The sequence below is a fragment of the Chiloscyllium plagiosum genome, unplaced genomic scaffold (genome assembly GCF_037043375.1).
Source record: "Chiloscyllium plagiosum isolate Xiang-an unplaced genomic scaffold, Cpla_swu_hap1 HiC_scaffold_4, whole genome shotgun sequence".
NCBI lineage: Eukaryota > Metazoa > Chordata > Chondrichthyes > Orectolobiformes > Hemiscylliidae > Chiloscyllium > Chiloscyllium plagiosum.
This window is the reverse complement of record NW_028270142.1, coordinates 33,388,124-33,406,297: the sequence shown is the minus strand read 5'-3', so window position 1 is coordinate 33,406,297 and position 18,174 is coordinate 33,388,124. Positions and strand designations below refer to the sequence as shown.

The 18,174-nt window shown below is 37.9% G+C and overlaps 1 protein-coding gene across 48 annotated transcripts in view; it reads left to right on the top strand.

Moving 5' to 3' along the window:
* Positions 1–18,174, top strand: part of clasp2 (cytoplasmic linker associated protein 2) — a 328,546-nt gene that overhangs the window by 187,068 nt on the left and 123,304 nt on the right. For 10 of the 48 annotated variants that reach the window (XM_087986082.1, XM_043688864.2, XM_087986119.1 and 7 more), the window contains 4 exons: positions 3,180–3,206; positions 4,593–4,763; positions 10,873–10,980; positions 16,725–16,787. In XM_087986082.1, the coding sequence (XP_087842208.1) occupies positions 3,180–3,206; positions 4,593–4,763; positions 10,873–10,980; positions 16,725–16,787 (369 nt within the window). The remainder of the gene's footprint in view (positions 1–3,179; positions 3,207–4,592; positions 4,764–10,872; positions 10,981–16,724; positions 16,788–18,174) is intronic. The other 38 variants (XM_087986086.1, XM_087986092.1, XM_043688878.2 and 35 more) reach the window with 7 other exon arrangements.

Here is an 18,174-nt window from a genome sequence, read left to right as displayed (position 1 = left end):
TTAAGTCCTTTTCATTCAGATAAATAACCCTACAAATGCAATAGTTTGATTACCATATGTCTTTTTTATCTCTGATTTAAGATGGGTAGTTTTATAATTTTGAATCCTTTTTTCTGAGCTATTTTACTCATAGACTGAGGCACTGGAGCTGAAGCTGACCACCACAACCTCTATCCACGTCAAGCTTGTCTTAATCCACACAAGATAGGGATTGAACTATTGTGTTCACTTGTCTGTGTTGGTAAAAGTAAAGTTACCATAGTCCTGTTGGACCATAAGACTGCTCTCACATTAGAGAGAGAGAGACAACTGCTGGTGGTGGTGGTGGGATCATCACACTTCAGTTGAGGCAACAGGTTGAGTGAGTCCTATGTGATCATGTCAGCTGCAGTGGGAATTGAACCCATGCTGTTGGTGTCACTTTGCATTGCAAACCAGCTGTCCAACCAAGTGAGCTAACCAACCACACTGCTGATATACTACTGCAGCTTGAATTGAATCTGACCACTGTTATAAGAATTGTGTTGGCAAATTAAATTTAGAAAACACAGCATATTAGATAAGGTGGGTAGGGATTCAGAAGTGAAAATAAGCAGGGAATTAGATGAATCTGACCTTCAACAGCACTATATTTTATGTAATTTTACAGCTTTTGAATAAAACTTCATGATTTAACTGTTTGAACCGCAAGAAATGTTTATAAATTGTATCCTTGACCCTCAAAACCTTTTGCACGCTTATGGTGAATGCTCTAAGTAAATAGGTTTCAGGATGAATTTTTTGCTTAATGCATCTTCCCTTATATTCCCTCTTCTCCTTGTCCAATTTTCTAACACTTGATCTATAAACGTGTTGATCGTGGCACTTCAGGTACCTGCACAATTTTTTTAAAAAAAATGTGTTTTGCCCCCACCAGTCTTTCAGTAAATGGATTCCAAAACTTGGCCATCCTTTGGATGAAAACTTTGCTCCTTAAATCCCCTCAAATCTATCTATCACTTACTTTAAAACCTTACACTCTGGAAATTGGCCTATTTATTGATTTGAAATTAGTCCTCCTTATCCACTTTCTGTAGGCCCCTAATAATTTTCTGCACCTCAGTTAAGTCTCCTCTTGTCTCTTCTGTTTCAAAGAAAAAAATCCTCAGCCTATCCATATTTCTTAATCAATAAAATTCTCTATGCTAAGAAACATCCTTGAAAGTTATGTTAGTGCCCTGTCTGTGCATAACTAACATATAGAACATATTACAACAATTATCCTGCACTCTGTTGTGTTGCCCTGATGCACTTGTGTAATACGATGTGCCTGTAAAACACATAAGACAACACTTTTCACTGTACCTAAGTATACATAGAGTCATATATGACAGTGATAATTCAAATCAAGTCAAATGCCCATGCAGTGCATTAAACTTGTGAACCACGAATATGCATGTTTGAAAGCCGTGTTGTGTCAAATGTTTAATATTTTAAAAAGCAATAAAATGACTCACGAGGTTCTGTTAAATTTGCAATCAACTCATTTTTGCTGAAAACACCCAATAAAAATCCCGGCACAAATTAACACAACTTCACAAAGAAAAACTGAAAGAACTGTGGTTGCTGAAAATCAGAAATAAAAACAGAAATTGCTGGAGACGTTCAGCAGGTCTGGCAGCATCTGTGGAGAGAAATCAAGAGTTAATGTTTCGAGTTGAGTGACCCTTCCTCGGAACAGACACAAATGCTGCCAAACGTGCTGAGCGGTTCCAGCAATTTCTGTTTTTGTTTCAATTTCATAAAGTTCCATTGCAGTTTGCATAAATTAGGATTAAAAGTATTTTAAATGTTTTCAAATTGTTTGGTTAGCTTCCATCTCCATTACTCAATGCACAATGCTCTGTATATTTCATAAACCATGACTAAATAACCTGGATTATTTTCTTGCTACTTGAGCTGCTGACTACTACTTCTAACTTTACTTTCTGAATAACTTAAGTTATTTTTTGAGTTTGCGTTTGTGAGTGCAACAAATTTTAGTTTGTGTAGAAAACACTTTGGAAAACAGTTTTATCAGTTGCATTGTTGGGAAGGGGCATTGCAACAAAGCCATAAAGTTTGCAATTTAGTGACCATTTATATTTGAAAAAATGTTTTCTTTTATTTTCTTTCACATGAGTGAAATGTAAGTGGTCTCTATTTGTATTGTCCAATCAACATGGTTATAGACAACTTCACCAAATGTTACAACCTTAAGTATACTGTATCTCAGTATAAGTCCAATCCCAGATAATTTGTACAGTATCAATAGAAGCATATTCTGTATTTTATACATTTTCTTCATTTAATTCAAAGCACATATTTTGCATAATCACAAAAGCCACAGTGATGTGCAGATAAATTCTATATTTTTGTGCACTGTTTTAATGTGTGCCCAAATTTTGTTCCATGCCAATTTTCTTTGATTTCCCTTATGGAATAGCTGAAGGAAAATAACATTTTAACTTGCTTTGCACTGGTAATGCTAGTAATGCAGACTATGGTCATGCCTCTATCAGCCTCCTTTTGGGAACAAAGTCTGTTATTATGAAATAACTTGAATGTGCAAGAACTGACCAAACTCATTCCAAGTGTGTTCCACACACCTAAGCATGAAGGATTCCTAACGCCAGATTTGTGAAGTGAATGCTTTAACTGTTGCTTTATTTGTCAGTTCATTTATCAGAACTTGTTAGTTCTATGTCATCTTGCTCCTGATGTACTAAAATTCTCACCTAAGAATTTCATTGCTCCGTGTTTGCTTGCTTTTTAGGATTTTATTTCTTGGCTTGTCTTGAACTTTTCAAAAAAAGACTTACTATATTATCTCCATGAGTGACTGCACGTTTCTATGCTCTCCACAGTAAATTGGAGAAAGTCTCTTGTTAGTATAAATTTACTATGGCAGAATAATATGCATATGCACTTGCATATGCCTCTTAATTTCATCTGCATTATGGATAAGTCAAGTATTTAGAGTTCTTCAGCATGCTGCTTTGGCGCAATCTTTCATGTTTGTAGTGAACTGACCAAAGCTTTGTTTCCTCAGTTTTCCATTCATATAAATCTACTTTGTTCCTTTCCTTGTCACGGATTGCCAAACAACAAAATACACAAAACAAATTATAAACCCTAATCGTGCCTTTACACTTGTTCAGGATTACAGTCTACCAACCCAAATAGTGGTAAGATTCTCTGTATTTTAGCTGTAGTGTCTGTTGTATGCTTGTCATTTTCATGCATTTCTGCAGTTAGAAACGTGTGTGTCTGTGTATTTATATTATGTCCATATTTTATGCATATTATTTGTGTTCTTCATGTCATACACATATATATAATGTACATATATTTCTATATAGTATACAGAAAATTTTGTAAAACTGATATGAAAATACAGTGCATGAAACAAGCAATCTATTAACATCTTTTGAGTTGTGGGTAGAAACAAAGCATAAGATATGATTTTCATACTTTAAGCCCTTTGCCAAACTGGAAGATAACCAGTTCAAGATAATCAGTTCCTTTATAGAACTGAGTAAAATGAAAAAAGACTGAAAGTAAAAAATGAAATATGAAGTGAATATTGCCAATAATGTAACAAATTAGAAATTTTGGGAATTCTATAATAAGGGCCATTTTTGCAAGTATTCTCTTTTGTTTTATTTCTCCATATCTCTGTTTAATTTTGAAAATGAAATCGGTTAGAAATCTCCGGGGATATTATTGACGTCATGATTCAAGAAACTTCACTAAAGTGACTTGCTTCCCATGTGTGATACGCATTTTAGTTAAGCCATTACTTCCAGCCTATTTAGTCCATCACATTTGATTTCTGATGTTAAGCTCAAGGTTAAAAATGCACTGTGTTCATTTCTAGTTACATATCATATTTTTTGATTATTTAAATGTTAAAAATTGCCAACTCTGAAAGTGACATGCTGTGTCTTCTTGTTTACAACAATCTAAAATTAGCCAATTTTATCTTTTATGTGGCTTTAACTTTGTAAAGCCAGATGCAGTGAATAATAGTTTTTTTTAATGCAGTTACAGAAAATACTTCATGAAAGACTCAAATTATCAGTTTTGATAGTTTTTGCTTAACTCGCAGTACTGGAACTAAACATTGATAATACCTGTATTACCAGATTATTTTTACTCAAACTGCACATTTTATTTTGCTGATAGCTTTAACTATCCATGTAGTTAAAAACTTTTGTATTACAGCAGTTTGTGCATATGTGGAAGCAACAATGACAATGTGAGCAAACATGGTTCTCGTCTCTCCAAAAGCAAATTACTACCTATGCTGGAAATTTAATAAAAATATAAAAATGCTGCAGATGTTCATCAAGCCTGGCAACATCTGTGAAGAGAGAAACATAGCTAGTTTTCAAATTGTGATCTTTCAGAGTCGATGAAAGGTTGAGATCTGAAACAGTAATGCAACTTCTCCCTCCACGGACGTTGCCAAACCAACTGAATATGTCTAGCCTTTTCTGTTCTGGTTCTAATTGCTTTTCCTTTTGCCATCTAAACAGAAATGGACTGTTTTCTGTATATTTTTATTTCAGCCGCCAGTCGCTCTGGTTCTCCCGGAAGAGTATTGAGTAGTACAGCACTTTCAACAGTGAACATTGGAACTCAGCGAGTCATGCCCACAGGAGCTCCAGGGCAAAAACGCAGCAAAATACCACGTAGTCAAGGATGCAGCAGAGAAGCAAGCCCGTCTCGATTGACTTTAGGTAAAAAAAAATGTTTATGCCTGTTTAGTTACTAATTTATCCCTGGTAGCACTTCTCTTATTTCCTTACTACATGCTGTTCCTCAATGAAACTGAAAGTTTGTGATCTATTTCAAACCAAAGATGTCATCTGAAAATCTCTTCAATGCCCATGCTACCACCTCCTCTATAATCACATTATCATGTTCTGTATCAGATAATGCCCACAATGCATAATAGACTGCTTTGTGACACCCATCTGTTTGCACCTGGAGGAACACCACCTGTAAACCTGTTATTATCTTTGAAAATGTAGGATTATGATGTGCTAACACATCTGCATATGTAAACATTTCCTTAATCTTCTGAAAAGCATCTTCTTGATGAGAATTGCATACTTGTGTCTTCTTGAGTTATTTCAAAGATGCTGTGATATAGTGGAACCTTGATTATCCGAAGGAGATGGGCGGGTTCTGTTTCCTTCGGATAATTGATTATTCGGTTAATTGATTTAATGCCTTTCCTCTGGGGCTCGCAGTTTTCTGTTAAGTCTGCTTCCCATTCAGGAGTTAAGTCTGCTTCCCATTCAGGAGACTAGGCAGCAGCTCATTGTGCACACGAGTGCCCACCCCGCTCCCCTCCACCCCCCCCCAACTCCGTTCAACACCCCTCCGTCCCCTCCACCCCTGTCCGCCCCCAACCCCAACCAACACTGCTCCCTCGCCTGCCCCTCTAACCCCGTCCAACATTGCCCCCGCCCCTCTCTGGGGCAGCCAGACTGGACACCAACAACAAGATTGCTGCTGCTGCTGCCTTTTGGGGGGGGCGGGGAGGTGTCTCCAAATAGCGCATGTACATGCACACACACAGCCACACAACTTTTTACTGCAACTTTTTGACAGGTTCTACCTTTGCCCTGAACAGGACAATGTTGGAGAGATTATCTGGGGGAGGAGGGTTCAGGGTACACTCCTGTTTAGAACTCGAGGGAAATTTTGTGGGGAGAGAGAGAGGATGGGTGGTCAGTCATTTGGACTTGGTGCCTGGGCTCCCATCAGTCCAGGGCTGCTCTCGGCAGCATTTCTGTAAGCAGATTTCACTTTTAATCACTGTAAACAAAAGACCCCATCAGTGTTGGAAACATATCTTTGATGTAATTTTTCTATCAGGACCTCAAGATCACCTTTGGACAATCTGATATTTGGATAATTGCTTTTGCCTGTAAGATTCTTGAGAACAGTGAATCTTTGAAGGTCATACGAATTAGCAGCAGGAGTAGGCCACTTCGTCCTTGAGCCAGCAACATGATTCGATATTATTATGACCAATTTAAATACTTCACATTCCTGATGAGCCCTGATAACCTTGTGCTTCCTTGCACATCAAGAATCTACCTATGTTTGTTGTAAAAATATTCAAAGACTCTGCTTTGATAGAGTAACCATTCTCAAACACTACATTGTTAAAACCTTTGTGATGCACCACTTCACCACGAGGAAACTAGCCTAGTATTTTTATTTCAGAAAGTTGTTTATTAACTGATTTTGGTAAGGGATGCAACATCTTTCTTCGTGTATAAAGGCACAAGAGTTTCACATGTTTGTTCATTATCGTGCTGTATTTTGTTTCTAACTTTCCTAATCCATTGAGCAAATTGGAATATTCCTTTTCAAAAGAACTCTAATTTGTATTGACCTTAACCTATTGCACCTTTTGAATGAGATTAAGGTCAATATACATTATTTAGTAGTGAATTCTCAGGAGTGTTTGATTTCCCATGTGTTTGAGGTGCTTGTAATATACTATTATCATTAAGTGCAATGCACCCTGGACCATATAGGTGAACTTCTACTAAGTGTAAACAGTGTTTTGCCAACCAAGGCTTACTGCTTGATAATATTGTGATACTTGTTCCCATGTCTAACTTAAATTTGTAAGATACTCATTGACTGCTGGCCAAATATCTCAAAAACTTGAAGTTCTAAATTGGAGAAAGGCCAATTTTGACGGTAATAGGCAAGACCTTGTGAAAGCTGATTGGAGGCAGATGTTCGCAGGTAAAGTAATGGCTGGAAAATGGGAAGCCTTCAGAAATGAGATAACGAGAATCCAGAAGACGTATATTTCTGTCAGGGTGAAAGGAAAGGCTGGTAGGTATAGGGAATGCTGGATGACTAAAGAAATTAAGGGTTTGGTTAAGAAAAAGAAGGAAGCATATGTAAGGTATAGACAGGTTAGAGCGAGTGAATCCTTAGAAGAGTATAAAGAAAGTAGGAGTATACTTAAGAGGGAAATCAGGAGGACAAAAAGGGGATATGAGATAGCTTTGGCAAATAGAATTAAGGAGAATCCAAAGGATTTTTACAAATACATTAAGGGCAAAAGGGTAACTCGGGAGAGAATAGGGTCCCTCGAAGATCAGCAATGTAGCCTTTGTGTGGAGCCGCAGAAAATGGAGGAGATACTAAATGAGTATTTTGCATCAGTGTTTACTGTGGAAAAGGATATGGAAGATATAGACCGTAAGGAAGTAGATGGTGACATCTTGCAAAATGTCCAGATTACAGAGGAGAAAGTGCTGGATGTCTTGAAACGGGTAAAGGTGGATAAATCTCCAGAACCTGATCAGGTGTATCCGAGAACTCTGTGGGAAGCTAAAGAAGTGATTGCTGGGCCTCTTGCTGAGATATTTGTATCATCGATAGTCACAGGTGAGGTGCCGGAAGACTGGAGGTTGGCAAACATGGTGCCACTGTTTAAGAAAGGTGGTAAGGAGAAGCCAGGGAACTATAGACCGGTGAACCTGACCTCGGTGGTGGGCAAGTTGTTGGAGGGAATCCAGAGGGACAGGATGTATATGTATTTGGAAAGGCAGGGACTGCTTGGGAATAGTCAACATGGCTTTGTGCGTGGGAAATCATGTCTCACAAACTTGATTGAATGTTTTGAAGAAGTAACAAAGAAGATTGATGAGGGCAGAGCAGTAGATGTAATTCAAATGAACTTCAGTAAGGCATTCGACAAGGTTCCCCACGGGAGACTGATTAACAAGGTTAGATCTCATGGAATACAGGGAGAACTAGCCATTTGGATACAGAACTGGCTCAAAGGCAGAAGACAGAGGGTGGTGGTGGTGGAGGGTTGTTTTTCAGACTGGAGGCCTGTGACCAGTGGAGTGCCACAAGAATCAGTGCTGGGCCCTCTATTTTTTGTCAATTACATAAATGATTTGGATGAGAGCATAAGAGGTACAGTTAGTAAGTTTGCAGATGACACAAAAATGGGAGGTGTAGTGGACAGCGAAGAGGGTTACCTCTGATTACAACAGGATCATGACCAGATGGGCCAATGGACTGAGAAGTGGCAGATGGAGTTTAATTCAGATAAATGCGAGGTGCTGCATTTTGGGAAAGCAAATCTTAGCAGGACTTATACACTTAATGGTAAGGCCGTAGGGAGTGTTGCTGAACAAAGAGACCTTGGAGTCCAGGTTCGTAGCTGTAGGTTCAAGGCAGGTGGAGTTGCAGTTGGATAGGACAGTGAAGAAGGCATTTGGTATGCTTTCCTTTATTGGTCAGAGTATTGAGTACAGGAGTTGGGAGGTCATGTTGCGGCTGTACAGGACATTGGTTAGTCCACTGTTGGAATATTGCGTTGCAGTTCTGGTCTCCTTCCTATCGAAAAGATGTTGTGAAACTTGAAAGGGTTCAGAAAAGATTTACAAGGATGTTGCCAGGGTTGGAGGATTTGAGTTATAAGGAGAGGCTGAACAGGCTGGAGCTGTTTTCCCTGGAGTGCCGGAGGCTGAGGGGGTGACTTTATAGAGGTTTACAAAATTATGAGGGGCATGGATAAGGTAAATAGACAAAGTCTTTTCCCTGGGTGGGTGAGTCCAGAACTAGACGGCATAGGTTTAGGGTTAGAGGGGAAAGGTATAAAAGGGACCTAAGGGGCAACTTTTTCATGCAGGGGGTGGTACGTGTATGGAATGAGCTGCCAGAGGAAGTGGTGAAGGCTGGTACAATTGCAACATTTAAGAGGCATTTGGATGGGTATATGAATAGGAAGGCTTTGGAGGGATATGGGCCGGGTGCTGGCAGGTGGGACTGGATTGGGTTGGGATATCTGGTCGGCATGGACGGGTTGGACCGAAGGGTCTGTTTCCATGCTGTACATCTCTATGACTCTACTATCTTCCCTGTAGCAAACTTTGGGGTTGTCTTCTTGTGAAGGTTGTTCAACCTCATTTACCACTCGTCGTTCTTTGACTTTTTTTTTTGCTTATCTATGGCTGTGTTCTGCTTTGACGCATTTTCTGAAAGTGACCTATTATTTTTAAACAAGAAGTATAGGTTTTGATCGCTGGGCATTGTTTGCATTTGTGATGTTTCTTTCTCCACAGCATTGACATCAACTTTGCGTCTAGTGTCTGTCCTACCATGTGCATTGACTCATCTTGTATTATTGTTCTGTCACAAAAATTGAATGAATTTGGATGAGCTCCAATGCCAAGTTTGCTTTTCTTCCCCAGGAATGGTCTGTATGGATTCCATTTCTCTGCTTCGCTCACTATCTGAATGACTTGCAACACATTTAGGTCTCTGGACTGTAAATCTTAGAAAGACTCATCAGTAATGCCTGCAATAATTTGGTCCCTTCTGAATTCTGACTCTTGTGAGTTTTCTCTAGGGTCACAACAATTTCTGAGCCTCAAAATGAGGTCACAGTGGGAAATAATTTGGGATTTGATTTACAGCACAACCTTGAGGTTTTAGTGAGAGGACAGATGCATCACAGTTCAAAGCTTGTGCTCTGGTTCATCAGACTTTTTTAAAAAACCTATGTGTCTGTTTGTATTTTTTTTAAACCATTCACAATTATATGATTGAACTACAGTCCCATTTAAGATGAATTTTAAGGAAGCTACTTCCTTGTCACTTAGTAATTTTATGTTAAACAAGTTATTTTGTAAACAGGTATGAACTCTTATTCTACTTTATTACCTCAACAATAGTTTCACTCTTGTTATGGATACTGCTATGCCACAAAGTGATTATTTTTATTACAAATATGTCTCTGATTCATTACCATTTTGTGCTAATCTCACATTGCTAGCTAGGCTGATCCTTACGTCGAGATGTTTCCCCAATTTTGCTGAAATTGTCTATATATATTCAAATAAATTGGAATATTTTCTCATTAGGTTTACTGAAGTGACTGAACTAACCATCATATTACCCTCAAGCTTAATTAATCAGTTCAGTGCTTATTGCATTCACTTCCTTATTCTGTTGTCAAAGGCTAAATATTAAAACTGTATCTATAAATCTATCAATGGCAGCATAACATTAGCAAACTTAAGGGAAGCCTGATTATGTCTTTCCTACATTTCCGTTGAAAATGTTTGGGAAGATTGTAGGTCATTTTGTCCCCTGGTTCTCCTGTGAACAGTACGTTTACTGGTTGAGGTTTCAAAATAATTGTTTGAAAGTTACAACCTTTGTGCAAATGGTCTTCCTATTGCCATTGATTTTGTTAAGAATCAAGGATAAATGGATAAATCTAATAATACTACAAGCCTGTGTTCTGTTTTTATTTTTTGATTTCCAGGAGATTTAGCCAACTAGAAAGTGGCCAAAACTATACACTATCAATTTAAAGGAAGTAGTTTTATTTTAAGATATGCCTGAAGTCCTATCCTGACATGGATAATATTCCAACCACTCTATTATCTTTTATGATAGGAACAGGTTACACAGTAGTTTTTATTTTTTGGAACCTGATCTCATTTCACAATGCTGCATGTTTCCTGACTTCAGTAAAGGCATTAGCCTTTATCTGAACGGAACATTGGCTAATCAAATTCTTTGTTTTAATCTGATCATTGCTATTAGATGGTATGAAATTAGCATCAAAGGTCAATGAGTTAGCTGCTGGTAGTAACCTAGTTTCCCACCCGCATAAAAGTGCAGATCATATTTTACAATGAACCAACAAGGCATCACTGTGCATCAGGTCTACTTGAAGCTACAATTTTGACAGTGGATATTTTAGTAATTACGGAATTATTATCTCAGCATCTTTATTTCTAAGTAATTCTGCTGCTCTATACCCATCCTGATCCCTGCTAGTTCGAGGCAGCCGTATCCCTCGACCTAGTGTGAGTCAGGGCTGCAGCAGAGACACCAGCCGTGAAAGCAGCAGGGATACCAGTCCTGTTCGATCCTTTACTCCACTTGGTAAGTAGAAGACATTACTTAATGCATGGCTACCCATTACCTTCCATTGCCATCCAGTCAGTGATTCTGTTTACTGCATCGTCCTTCTTCATTTAGTATCTACTGCAGAGCACATTTTTATTCACTTCCAATCATTTAACCTGCAACATTGAGCATTTAACTACTTTATGACAGTGTATCAAGATAGTTTTATTGATTTTGCTATATGCTTTGGGGAATTTAGTATCTGTTTGTTGAAATGCAAGTTAAATATCTTCTAGCCAAGAATTTGTCCTTTATTTGTACATTAGACACCTCGACAGCTCATCAGCTACTATACTGAAAATCTTGGAAATTTCAAAAATGTAGCATGCAAGTTTTCAATGCTCAGAGTTAAGAAACTAAGAACTGTATTAAATGAGAAATTTTAGCAATTTTAATTGAATATAACTAATCACTTTTATTAGTTCCAAACATTTGCAAGACTGAGTATTTATAAATAACTTATCAGACTCTTGAAATTATTAAGCAAGAGCACTACCATTCCTTCCTGATTTAAGTGTGCTTGGAAAGTTTGAGAAATTTTGGTCAACATAAAAACAAAAATACAAAAAACAAAAGGCTATTGTGGTGCGATGGTAATGTCCCTAACCTTTGGGCTAGAATGAAGTGGGTTCAAATCCCAGTTCCTCTGAACATATGTCATAACATGTCTACCCAAGTTGATTTTTAAAAAGTGCAGACGATGAAACAATAATTTTACTCATATTTGTTTTATGTAATTATTCTCATGAATCTTCAGAATTAATTAATTCCTCTGAACCTATTTGCAGTTAAACTGTAAACAATGTCTTACTGCTTTTGTAAATAGAAAAATTTTACTTTGCATGGTCAAGTGTATTAAAATAACTACTGTCAGACAGCCAGAATTTACTATTGAGCATTAGGTAAAAAGTAATGTTATTGGTTAGACTTGGTCTTATTAATTTACTTTCTGTGCACTTTTGTGCCATATGTTTCAAATCTAAATGGTGTGGCACCCTGTACTGGAGATCTGCAACCCATAAAATAAAATTTAAAAATGAGTAAAGAAAGATAGGATTGAGAAAGAAAAAGACAAGGTAAAAGATAAAATGTATTGAAATTATATTTTAAATCCTCAGCAAGCTGGGGACACATAATTCGATGTTTGTAAGAATTGATTTTGATTACCAGAGCTTGTTTAATCATAATTAAAACTTTACACATTTAACTGTGTTTAGACTAAAATGGACAAAGCCTAACTTATTAGAATGAGTTTAGACCATAACTACCACATAAGTAAGGAACGTCGCATTGTTCACTGTATTTGAATGGTGAGCAAGATGGCATTTTAATGACCCCAATAGCAATCTTGGACAGCAACTTCTGGATTCCTGCATAAGTTAATGATGAACACAATTGGGTCTCATCTTTTTTTGCACAATAAATTTGGTCAATTTCTTGTATGTTTTTGTTTTAAAGTTCCCTTTTGAGACCATTCTTTCAAAAGTACATATTTACAGTACTATTTCTTTATCACTAAGTATTTCATGTGATCTTTTGTGCTGGAAGGTACTTAACTAGTTTCATTGCATGTTGTGTATAATATGTTTTATTAATTATGTTTTGAAACACTTTACACCCTTGTAATTCACACTACAGTGAATATTTGAACATTGCAGAACATCACTAATAAAGTAGCTGAGTTACTTCATGGTTAGATGCCTACAAAAGATTCTGGGATCATGTCTGTGAAGATTGCAGAAGCTGCAGCAATATTGCAAGATGGTAGCAAACTTGCATATAGAATAAGTGTACTGACAAAGTTTACTTTCAATGATAAGATTATATTTTTACTTCTCAAATTATACTGCTGAATAATTTTCACAAATCAGATTCATTCTATTAGTGTCAGTGAAGTATTGGACGAAATTAGTTATCCATAAGTTGCAATTCATGGAAAACGGAACAGGAACTGCTTATAATTATTTTAGTGATTTGACTCTGTCATTTCATTCGCACATATTATTTGCACTTGTGAACTTGTGTTACATATGATTGACTTAATGACCCAGCAAACCACTTATTTCAAGGACATTTAACAGATACTGACCTTGTCATTGATGGCGGTATCTCATGAAAGTCCATATTTTTAAAAAAAAAGCTTTTGCTTTACATGTGATGAAGAGCTACAAATTGAAGAATTGAGATAGGACAACTTTAAAGTAGACTAATTTCCTTGCTCCTTCCCTCCCTTTTTCAACCTAAAACAAATTGCATTTCCACTTTTACATTCCAAAGTCGTACTGGACTTAAATATTAACTTTGTTTCTTTCTTCACAGATGCTGTTAAACCAGCTGAGTTTCTCCAGCACTTTGTGTTTTTCATTTAAGGCAAACTGTTGTTAAGTTTCTTGTCAAACTTTACTCCTCAGAATCCTTTACAGAATCATAATTATCTTGTAACTTATGTGAGTGAATAAGGTTGTGGTCTCATAAGATAAGCTTGATTTTTCAAATTATAAACATCCTCTGTGCATTACTAAATTATGGAATCCCGTCAGTGTGGTAAGGGGCCATTTGGCCCAACAAGTCTGCACCAACCCTCTGTAGATAGATGTGATGAATTTCAATCCACAGATGTGTGAGATGACACATTTTACAACAAAGCACTTGGGCAAACAATGTAAAGTAAGGGGTACAATTATAAATGGGGTGAAGGAGCAGAGGGACTTGTGTGGGTATGAGTACAGAGCAATGAAAGTGGAAGAATGAGTGGAGAGAGCAAGGAGGTGATGCTGAATTGTATGAGAGTTGATAAAGTGTGGCACTGGGAAAACCAAAGCAGTTTAGGCAGTCTCCAAGGAGGAGGAGAGTCAACATTTTGGGCAGGACCCTTCATCAGGACTGGGGAGGGTAAAGGGGGCTGAGAAATAAATAGGGGGAGGAGGAATGAGACTGGGGCAAAAGGTAGGTGGGATGGCAATAGATGGATGCAGGTGGGAGATGCTAGGTCAGTAGGAAGGGTGGAGCAGATAGGTGGGACAGAAGATGGACAGATTAGATCAGATCAAGGGGGTGGTGCAAGTTGGAGGTGGGGAGATTTGGAAACCAGTGAATTCAATGTTGAGGCCATGTGATTATAGGCTCCCGAGGTGGAAGATAAGGTGTCCTTCCTCCAGTTTGCAAGTAGCCTTGTGGAGGCAGTGGAGGAGGCTAAGAATGGAAATGTCATTGGGGGTTTGGGAAGGGGATTTGTAATGGTTGGCCAACAGAAGGTGGGGTTGGTTGGTGGTTATGGACCAGAGATGTTCCCTGAATCTTTCTGCAAGTTTGCAGTCAGTCTCTCCAATGTAGAGGAATTGCGGATGTCGGTTTTCTGTGGTGACATCATTTCCTATGGTGATGTCAATACGGACTACAGGCAAAAATAATATCATGCAAGAACTGTAACAAACACTACATTGGACAAACAGGCAGAAAACTCGCCACCAGAATACATGAACATCAACCAGCCACAAAACGACATGACCCTCTGTCACTAGTATCTTTACATACAGATAAGGAAGGACACCACTTCGACTGGGACAACACATCCATCCTAGGACAAGCCAAACAGAGACACGCACAAGAATTTCTAGAAGCATGACATTCCAAACGGAACTCTTATCAACAAACACATTGACTTGGATCCCATTTACCATCCCCTGACAAAAAGAACAGGAAATGACATCGCCACTGGAAATGACATCACCAACCCAAGGAAACCCAAACATATAAATAGAAAGCAAGAAACACCAGCAGTGTTTCGTCTGGAGGCTCACTGAAGATGTTACCTAGTATGGTGACGAAAATGAACCTTTCAGCTTAGCGAGCAAACCTACACCCAGAACCTCAACCTGAGCTACAAATCTTCTCAAAACTTGGTAGAGGAATTGTATAAGACACTTGTTAGGTCTGAAATAGAGTATTGTGTATCGTTCTGGGTGCCACAGCATTGGAAGGATGAGAACACATCAGATAGTACAGACAAAATTTACAAGAATGATTCCAGGAATGAGAGACTTCAGTTATGAGAATAGGTTGAAGACATTCTTACTGTGTAGAGAAGATGGGCCAAATTGCTGCTTTCTACATAATTAACCTACATTCTTTCGCTCTAAGAGAGGTGGATACAGAGGCAGTGAATCCAGTAACTTTGAACTTTCAGAATTCCATGAGATCCAGAACAACCTCTATGGATTTGAAGGAAGCAAATGTAACCTGCTTTTAAAGATAGGTGGGAGAGAGAAAACAGCAAAGTGAAGGGCAGTCAGATAACATTGCAATCTCTTAAATCTGAAATGCTGCAGTCTGCAAACCACAATCCTCAGTTGTCCACAATTTTTCTTGAATGTGCAAGCGATTAATTTTGGCCCCAATGGTTGCCGATTAATCGACACAGCTTTCCAGGTGCCATTTTAATGGCATTTGTAGTCAAAAACATTATGTTTCCAAGTTGATTTTGAGGTTGGGCTGGGACATGTTTCATATATGGTAATCATACTTTGTCTTTGTTCCACATCATACCCACACTAATTGGCTCTGTATATTATCATGGATTGAGAATTGGTTAATGGACAGGAAACAGCAGTATTGAACAGATCATTCTTGGGTTGGCAAAGTGCAACTGAAGGGAAACTGAAATTTTACAATCTATTTCAACCCTATAGAGTGGGTGACTAAATGTAACATATTCAGGTTTTCTGCAAATACAAAGATAGGAAGGAAATTAAGTTTTGAGGAGGAAACAAAGAGGCTGCCAAACAATTAAACCTGGTTGACTGAGTGGGCAGGAATATGGCTGATGGAATATCACATGGAGCAATATGAAATTCTCCACTTTGATATGGTAACAAACTAGAAAATGTTCATAATCAGAGGAATCTGGATTGCCCAATTTTTTCATATATGTTACTCCGTTTCGATATTTTTCTCATTCACTGGCCTGATGAACAATTTTTGGAATTAGAAGGTCATGGCACAAAATTATACACGAATTTCAATTGAACAATACAGAAACAGTATATTAATAATTCTTACAAAATGAATAAGTAATAAAGTTACCTTTAAAAAGTTCCAAGCTGCAGGGTTAACAAAGCCTTTTTTTTTGCCTTATAGCTTAAGAAGCAGCTTAAGAGAAACCCAGATTAGTTACTTCATCCTTTCCCATGCACTGTTCCCCCTCCTACCCTCCCACCCTCTCAAGCCTTGCCTCCCACTCTCTGATCCTCTCTTGTTCTCCCCCCAACCATGCCCTGCCTCAGAATGCCCTGCACCCCTCCTGCCCCTTCTACCCTTCCCACCCCTTCTACCCTTCCCACCCAACCACTCCCCCATACCCTGCATCCTTCCACTACCCTGTTCCCCCCTCAATCCTTATCATGCCCTGCGGCCCTTCTTCCTGCACACCTCTAATCCCACCCTACCCCTCCCACCCTCCCTCTAGAATTTTAGGACAGTGTTTCAAATAAGTAGTTGGCCATTTAGGACTGAGATGAGGTTAAATTTCATCAAAAGGGTTTGAAATTACATAATATTTACTTATTTTTAGGGTAATTTTTACCAACAATTGAGTTTCTTAGTTCTGTTCAATTTATTTTCTTTTTACCCAAGTGGCAAATCTTTAACTTCAGATTAATATTTGTTCACAATGAAGGCTTGCTATGGTAATAGACAGGCTTTGTATCCTCCTATACTTACAGCCTCCAGACATCACTCCAGATCAACTGGTGCTCTCTATACCTCAGAAACATACTCAGCTACAGGTGAAAATTTGGGTAACAGCATGCCAATGTTATTTGTGCAAGCTTTCCAACTTGGCATCTTTTTGCTTGGCATGCTCCTAAACCTCTTTCCACATAAGGAAATTTTGTAATCCTTATTTTCTCATCAAAGTGATAATTATGTTTTTGAAAATATTGTTTTGGTTACAGTGTTTTTAAATGGGAATGTTGCTGCAGAGAATTTTGTACTCCTGGATGTTGAAAAGAAATCAATAATTCAGCACAATTTTATTTCTTGCATCTCTCCCTCTGTCTCTCTTATGTGCACTTCCCTTCCAAAGTACCCTAAAATTTTTGACCCCTCCCTAACTTTGTTTTTTTCTTTTCTCTGGCATTATTATCACACTTTCCACTGTTCAAGGGATTGTTTCCCCTAGCTAAAATTAGGAGTCACTCTTTAGGGTAATCTGCATGGTTACTCCACTGTTGAGTATGTTGAAGGCCTAAATTTTTTTGGAAAGAATCCTACTCTTCTGATGTTTCTGCCCTCTTTTTTTTCTCTCTCATCTCAGATGATAGGTTTTTACGAAGCCTTAAGATCACCATAATTACAGCTCAGAAGAGGTTCACTCTGACCCATGACATTTATCAATGTTTTAAAAATCTGAAGTTCTAATCTCTCTAACTTTTCTCTGTCTATTCTTTTTCTACTTTTTAATCCAGTTTATAAAAATAGCCTTGCTGTTTTAGTTTCAATTATGTGTGTTATAAATGTGCCATTCTAATGACAGACTTTCTGAAAACATCTCTTCTGGCTTTCTTCTATGTTCTTTTAATGATTGTCAGTTTATGGCCCTTGATATGAATCTATCCCTTGAATAACCTTTCATTATGCACCCTCTTAAAATCATTGTCTTGCATAAATTTATTATCAGTCACTTTGATGGCAGTCATTGACCTGTATATGTATAAATCTTTTTTATTTTTAATGGCCTTTTCCTATATGCACTTCTTACCTCTCAAGACCTGTACCCTAGTTCTCTGTTCCTGTCATAGAAAGTACATTCTGGGCAGAAATGAAAATCACCTACTATATACGATATTTGGAATGAAAACAAAAGGTTAAGATGTAGCTTTTGCAGAGGTTACAAATTGAGTTCAGCTATTAAGTTGGTTTGTTTGCATCAGCGAATTCATAGATTTAATTAGCAGTGTTGTAGTAAAGCTCTGCAGCATTAATGTCATTTAAAATAACTGTTCAGTGTAACCTGATAGGATAGGCAGAAACTTTGATTTTTTTTTGTGTGATACCTTGCCTTCATGTTTATCTATAGTCACAATATGTTATGCATGTAACATTCTGTTTGAACATATTTTTCAGTGACCCTAACTGGTACCTCATTTGACATTTGCATTTCCTGAAGATTTA